General features: G+C 45.9%; 1 protein-coding gene across 1 annotated transcript; it reads right to left on the bottom strand.

Annotated features, from left to right (window-relative positions):
• Positions 1-2,300: 2,300 nt before the first annotated feature.
• Positions 2,301-6,005, bottom strand: LOC144096745 (uncharacterized). Its single transcript, XM_077629599.1, has 5 exons — positions 5,939-6,005; positions 5,209-5,273; positions 4,094-4,210; positions 2,481-2,507; positions 2,301-2,369 (listed from the first exon to the last, which is right to left on the bottom strand). Exons 1-5 carry the CDS (start codon positions 6,003-6,005, stop codon positions 2,301-2,303), a joined length of 345 nt encoding a protein of 114 aa, XP_077485725.1.
• Positions 6,006-8,055: the final 2,050 nt, after the last annotated feature.

Genomic DNA, 8,055 nt, shown 5'->3' with positions numbered 1-8,055 from the left:
ATCATTGTCACTCTCCTAAGTAACAAAATTTAGCGCCCATACTTACACTGGAAAGATAGACGTGGTCGTATTCCAATGTACTCCCTTCAGTAGAATTGTTATAGAATGCCTGTGGTCCGAGATGCCTACCACGAAATTTCCAACTCAGTCGACGTAATTACGCATACCATTGACAGTGACCATCTACGCCAAGCTCCTTCCCAGTGTGACGCAGCTGTTGCGTATGGCGTTTCGTCTGCCAATGGCGCAGATCAAAAGGGGAAGCTGATGTGTCCCCTTCCATATTTCGCTTAGCGAGATTAAAGAAGCGCACAATTTTTTTTTTCAACATCAGGCCAGCGGCGGCCTCTCCAGCACTGGCCGAAGTTCGCTGTCTCACTACCGGAGTGCGCGAGCAGCCCAAACCTTCTACTATTTCGAAATTTCTAGCGATTTTTTTCCGGGAAGAAGTGCTCAGAATAATGCTTTTCAGAAATGGCGTAAACTGTGATTGTTTAAAGACATGCAATGCTCGAACTGAAAGATTCTGCGTTGGTAACGGAGGTAATTAATTTCCAATAATAATAAGCTCAATATTATATAAAAGTGCTCTACACGCGTCTTCAACAATACTGATGCAGTTTAACTCCATAGTATGTTGCATAATCTCGAAAATGAAAGACCTTTGAGTATCTCCGTAGCGGCTCAAAAGATGTTATCTTTACAAGGTAGCAAAATTCTATCATGCGCACTTGGTGGCTACTTGAGTTTCTTACTCAACCAGCGTATTTTTAAATCTTGGTTTCCGTTATGTGAAACACCAGTGTATACTCAGCAGCTTCCTAAACTGCCTCGACTGCGGTCTCTGAAACAGTCATTAACACTTGAAACTGCTGCAGAACCAACACTGGAGCTGGAGCTCGTCTCACGATCTTGAGTCATCTAACGCGTTTCCTTACAAGTGCTGTCGTGAGCGATATGACAGGAAACGGGAGCGCGTGGAAGATAGCCTCAGTATCTATTTGTGGCGGTATGCGATGGCCTCTTTTCGCAACAAGGTGAAAAAGGTTACGCTGTCTTGCCTGGTCTTGCCTGGCACGTCTAACAGTGTTCGTTTGCTTTTCAGTGGGCAGCAAATAGCGGGCAAAACATTCCTACTTCGCGGTATCGCTTCCAGCGTCGTGAAACGAGAAGAAGCTGCGCGAAAAAAAAAGCGAAATGAAGAGACATATGTCACTAGGCTAGGGCGCATTGCCGGTTACGGCGGTACCAACCCGTTAATCACTGCTAGTCGCGGGCGAAATGTTCAGCGTATGGAAGAAACACGGCCGCGGCGGGACACCTCCCTTTCCACTTCGCTTCTGAGAGCGGCCATCACGCAGCGCCATAGGTGCGGTTCGAGGCTTTGTACCGCGTATTCTCGGTTTCGCGCTCATATGGCACCCATAGGAGAATCAGAGATGGCCCGTCTGGCTTGCGAAAACATGGATTAATTCCGTGCCAAACTGCGCGCACACTTTTTTTATCCTTACTCTGCACCTGCGGAGAAAGGAAGCAATTTCTTTTTCTGCGCGATGCTCGGTGTTATAGTTGCACGAAAGTGACAGTTGTAATATATGTGTAATATTCTCCATTTTTCAGTCAGTATACACAATGGCTGCGACCAAAGATATCTTTTTTTTCTCGAAGTTAGAATATTTTTGTATGAAATGAATGCTGTAAATAAGCAGTGAAATGAAATAATGTCCCGAGCCGAGTAAATTGCTCATCGGCATACTTTATTCACTGCGTCTCGAAGCAGCAGTGGTATACATCATTCCGACATTTTGCAAGAGCGTGTTCTCACTTTTGCTCACCAGTGGACAGCCCACTCAGAAAGCTCAACACTGCAGCGTCATAACGGGAGGGTAGAAGGTCAGTCCGTATCGCTTGCATATTGCACTTGAAGAAGCTTCCCACACCCCCAAGAACCACGACAGAACAAACCGAGCGTAGGTGCTTATCAATGAAGTGACCATTGTTTCATCGCCGTGCAGAGCCTAGAAATGCCTATGATATTTGACACAGATCCGTGGCTATCATTTCAAAATATACACGGGCAAAATCTTGTGGAATAAATAGAATGAGATGTTTGCGAGGTGCACTCATGGTCAGTGAGTGAGGCCCTGTCCAAATGGCGGGACTAAATCTTGCGGCCCGCGATAAACCTGAAAAGAAAAAAAAATGGCTTCATTAGATTCGCTCTTTCAGGAGATGGCTAGCTGTGAGTGGCGGAAAAGAGCTCACCAGGCAAACCTACAAACCCCCCTTTTGCGAGCCCATCAGACTTGGTACACGGTTCGCCCGCACGAAGCCAGATGTTCATTCACCTTCGCTGCTCTCTGGGCGCTCTGAAGGGGGGGGGGGGGGGGGGGCGAAATGTATAGAATGTGTGCATACGTTCCTTCCTGTGCGGGTCCGAAAAGGAAATAATGAGTGAAGATTAATGTGCGCCGACTTACCCTAAATTTCTGCACCAGGTAGGCAGCCTATGAAAAATAAAAAAAAAATTGTTTCAGTCAAAAATGAGTTGCCGTTATTCTCATCTTGGTCTTTTCTAGATGAACAGTATTTATTCCTCCTTTCTGTCAAATTATACTTCTGCAACGGAATAGACACAGCAGCACTGAGCCCTTCTTAAATATCTGCTCAATATCACCTCTGCAATATATATATATATATATATATATATATATATATATATATATATATATATATATATATATATATATATATATATATATATATATATATGTATATATATATATTTAAGCGACAGATTAGTCGAATTATTATTGTCCCATTGTTTTGGCACTACAAATTAAAAAATAAACAGACACATTCCCCTATGCACCTTGGTTTCGGTGACTGTTGGTTTCCACACACACACACACACACACACACACACACACACACACACACACACACACACACACACACACACACACACACACACACACACACACACACACACACACACACACACACACACACACACACACACACACACACACACACACACACACACACGCACGCACACACACACACACACACACACACACACACACACACACACACACACACACACACACACACACACGCACGCACGCACGCACACACACACACACACGCGCGCACACGCACGCACGCACGCACACAAGCTAATATTATGACAGTCAGCTTACTTTGAGGCTATTTGTTTTGAGCTCTGAAGGCTAACAGATACCAGAACTGTTTCTTTGTTAGGCCTTTTAGCGTTTCTAAACGCTGCAAAGCGTTCTTTTTTTTTTTGCGGCAATGGAAAGCTCATTTCCCGTGCAAACGAATATCTAGAATGGCGCTGAAAAACACAGGAAACCAATTTCAAACCAACTTTTTTCTATATGGAATCTCTTCTAATACTAGACGGCGGCTGCAAACCATGACATCAGGGACATGAAATATAGTCAGTACAGTGACTCTCTGCTGCTCTATGGACACGACGACCTCCGCGTCGCCTAGGCGGAGTGCAAGGCCAATAATGAGCGTGACATTAGGGTAGATGCGTAAGTTTTATGAAAACTAAATTTGAGAGCACTAAGATGGCATTAAAAACATTATCGACAAAATAATAAAGGTGATATTTAACACACATGCCAGAAACCTGACTGCATTTGAGAATATGCCAGCATGTTTATACTCGTCTCCGAGAGTACACAGTACATATAGTATGGGTAGTCGAGCTCTGCCTACTTTTTCTATCTTGACATTTCAGTCATGGCCACGCGCCATGCACCGTTTTTTTTTGTTTGTTTGCGCTTGTTGGTGAGCGTATATATAATTATGTTTTGTATTTAAAACTGATCTGTTGCGTTTTTCTTACGCGACTGCTCTGCGCTTCGCATTTTTTAACCCAAGGAGTCAAGCCGCCTGCATTTTTCGATCAACACAGCGATATAAACCGATCGTCAGAGAGGCTTCGCCAGTAGCCGTGAAAGACACGCGCTCCGAAACAACCACTTGCACCGAAGCACAGGATGGTTGCACGATAACGTTAATCGAAACGAATTCGGTGTTTGCACAGCAAGCCACAAACCATTTGCTGACGGCGCCTCGCTGGCATTGATAGTTGGTCGCAGAGCCACTGATAGTTGAGTTGTTTTTGGGATCTTCTGAAAAACGTGTTCTTGAGGTCGGTCATGACGTTCTTCTCCTGCATTTGAACAAGAAAAGAAAGTGCGTACACGCAAGGCTTTGCTGTAGCTGTTTTGTCCTGCTATGCTGCACTTTCTTCTAGCATGTGGAAGCTGCAGGGGGGTACAGTTATGAATATTATGCTTTCCTCCGTCGGCCATGTGCCCTGAGCGTTGCCCTCCTCGCCCACTGCGCAAAGCTGCTGCACTGATTTCGTTCTCTAGAAAAGATGAAGCGCGGCTCTAATCGCGTGAAGCGGAAAATGAGAAAAGGTAGTCGCCAGCGAAATTTCTCTCGAAAGCTTCTTTGGAAAAATTAATTGTTTCCAGCTATTCTCGCCTGTCATCCGAAGTTCTGAACTTCGTGAAAGGAGTCGCTGCTGCGTTTCTTTTTTTTTTTGTGCGAATGCCAAAGGTTAAACAGAGCGAGAAAAGGGATGATGTGGCTCTGATAATTTGAAACCCCTCTTACGATTATATGGCTACAAAAGGGTTTGTCGCTTACATTTTATTTTGTTACCCCATACTGCTGGTCGCTACTATAGAATTATAGATGAGACGTTTCAGTTGACGTAGACTGAATGCATGTCCAGCTCTTATAAGCCCTGGAAATAATTAAAATTTTCACAACAGATTACGCGCTGGAGCCATCAACATTGCTATTATAGGACGGAATTATTTTTACTGGTGTCTATAAAGCACTGGGATTAAAACAATGTGATTACGGTATATAAATTAAATTCTAACCGAACCGCTTCTGTTCAGCGACTAAATCTGTATAAAATGTGACGCAGTACAACGAACGCCCTAGCGAAAATCAGGCTGAGGAAAGCAGCCAGGTTCTAAATGGAACGTTTCCGCTCATAACGTTCCACGCTACATGCGCCTTCCAGGAATTATGTGAGCATGCGTTCTTGAGTCCACCAGGAGCGAAAACGGTAGCACTACACGGCAACGGTATGCTAAGCGTGTTAATGCCAGAACGGACAAGACGCACATATAACGGAAAATGTATTACCGTAGAACTCAGCTTCCTCGCGAAGCAAGACCAAAATTCGGCGCGGTCTGGGTCTTCGTCATTTCCTGTAAGATAAATTTCGGCCACAAATCGTGCACTGAACAGCAAGATTGGAAAGTGCGAAAATTTATTAATACTATAATTTCAGTGTTCGGATATTTTTAGCAATTTATGGCAGCTGCACACCACTCGTTTTACTACAATTCGCCGGTGAATGGGAATGTCAGACAAGGAGCCTTGCATAGCCGAAGAGAAGCATGTATCGCGGGCAAGAAACAGTCTCCTTTGTCAATGGCTGCAGTCACTCGGGCTTCAAGAGAGAGAGAGAGTGAAAAGCACTTTTGCGCAAGTCGCCGCCGCAGCTGCGACTGCTGTCATTCGTATGGTAAAACGACAAAAACCTCTTTAAAAAAAAAAACAGGTACAATACAGCATATGCTACGCGCTTTTCACGCCCTTGGCAGGGAAAGAAATTCCTGATTAGCCGAAAAAGATCATCGTAGGTCAAATATTAAAACCCACAAACAGCGTCATGAGCTTACCCACGCTCACAGCAGTTTTATGCATAGATGGAACAAGCCGCCAAATCCCCCCTCCCCTCTTATGGTTGTGCTCCTTGGTTAGAAAGCAGTCAGTTCACAGCCTCCTCATCGCTGTCCCTCCCAGAGAGGACTGGACGCAGAATGTAGACCCTGCGTGCAGTCCGCCCAGCCCACCTGGCCGTACTCACCGCAGGGACCCGCGTGCGCAGCCGCGACGAGTGCCAGTGCCACAATGAGCGCGCCGCGTGCTGACATGCTGCCTCAGTGGCGGGGCGTTGCCGTCCGGGGGCCCTTATAGAGCCCCGAACTGGGTCACAGCTTGGCCCGCCCCGATCTGGGCAGCTGTCGAAACAAGGCATCCATGCCTCCGTCACTGCTCGCCCCATCCCGCTAGACGGGGAAGAGGTAGAGAGAAGCCAGCGCAGAGGCACTGCCAACTGGGCTCGTCACCGTATGTGTCCTTCGTTAGACGCGCGCCTCTGGCCAGTGCTACATTCTTGCTAGCGCCCATGTATCTGCTGATTCGGTTTAATGCGCGTGCCTCACATGAGGCCAGTAAGGCGGAAAAAGACATACTGCGGGTTCCAGGACCGCCTCTTTGGATGTACTACGATTATAAGCTGATGTCTGTCGCGTTATTATACGTTCGACATTTGCGGAAACGCAGCCTCAGAGCCAATGCTGTGTACCATAAAATGTACCACTTGGCCGTCTCTAATAGAGGCGGCAACGCACCAGCTTCTTGGGACCTTTAATTATGAAGCTATTTTTACGTTATATTCTACAGCACAATACATTAACCATGCTAATGATTATTCCTGGAATCATAATGAATGTTCATAAATTATAACGCACATGCATGACTCTCAGTTGCCTCGGATTTTAACTCACGCTGCCTATTCTTAAGGCTACAGAGAAGGTGAGCAATGTCGGTTATCAGAAAACGTGCAGTAACTATTTCTTTACGTTATTTTTACCGCGTAACTATTTAAAAACGAAAGAAGGGGTCATAAACCTTTGTCCGTAAAGTTCCGAGACTGAGTCCATTAAAAAAATGTGCTTAACATTGAAATCATTTCTGCAGCACCCCTCCGAAATAGTCTCCCTTGCAATCTATACACAGCTTCCAACGCTTCTTGAGGTCTTGGAAACACATGGTTTTTAGTGTCTATTCATTCCCTGACTTCAGGGTATGAAACTGGAAAGTGTTATCGCAATTTGCAACCAAAAACAGGCTCTGGGTGCGAATTAGTCAAGTTTTAATCATCATATTTAAGGGCATGGTGAGCTGGGTTGGGCATGTGAGTATGTGTCTGGAAAAGTAATGCAATTGTGACCGCGCACTCAATGTTTAGCGAGCCATGGACACATCTTGAGTACATTTTGTAACAGCTTGGCTATTGCCAGCTCACATAGTGTTCCGTAATCACATTCTCCGTCACTATCATTACTATAAGCCCGTTGTGCCTTAGGTGGTGCGGGCTGGGCAACATTTTTATTTCTTTTTCATCTGCCCACACTACTATGGATCACAAAATGAGATACAAGCAAGCTCAATGCGCCGAACAAAGGCTTTATTAACATTGTTCGAGTGCCCGTGATTGACAGCACTACCAGATTGTCTTTCAACCTAACAAATTTTCTTGTGTTAGGCTACAGAGCTCAAGGTCGCTGGATAAAATTCCGGCCGCGGCGACCGCATTTCCACAGAGGCGAAATGCAAAAAAAACACCCGTGTGCTGTGCGCTGACAGAGCATGTTAAAGAACCCTAGGTGGGCGGAATTAATCCGGAGCCCTCCACTTCTCTCGTAACCTATACGTGCAGCTTCTTGATGTTAAACCCCACCATCTACCACCGCCAAATTTTCTTGTCACGCGGTGCTACTGACACACCGATGAGTTACGAAGGACATTTTGTGCTTACAGTAAGGGCCTCGACTATCTCCTGAGTTAGAGCGCCCCTCTATAACCCTTGAGAATAACCATTTCGCGAGATCCGGCTAGCGCCTCAAGAACGGCACGATCTAGGAGGCGATTGCTGAAAGTCGGAGCGGGCTACCTATATCGGGGGGAAAAAAACGTGCAGCGGAGCATGGACTGCCAAGTTGGCCTCGATCACAATTTTCTTGTCCTGCGCAGGCTGGAACATCGGACAAACCGGTGAATACGTGATCGATCGTGTTGAGCAAGCCCGCACTGAAACCGCAGACTTCTAGTGGTTTTCGCCATCATTTCCGTCCCTACTGATATATACCAGCGGACCTTACGAAATTCGTCCTCAGTGGAGTACCCGGGTTCGAACCC

This window comes from Amblyomma americanum, chromosome 1 (genome assembly GCF_052857255.1).
Source record: "Amblyomma americanum isolate KBUSLIRL-KWMA chromosome 1, ASM5285725v1, whole genome shotgun sequence".
Lineage (NCBI taxonomy): Eukaryota > Metazoa > Arthropoda > Arachnida > Ixodida > Ixodidae > Amblyomma > Amblyomma americanum.
This window is presented reverse-complemented; position numbering and strand designations above follow the sequence as displayed.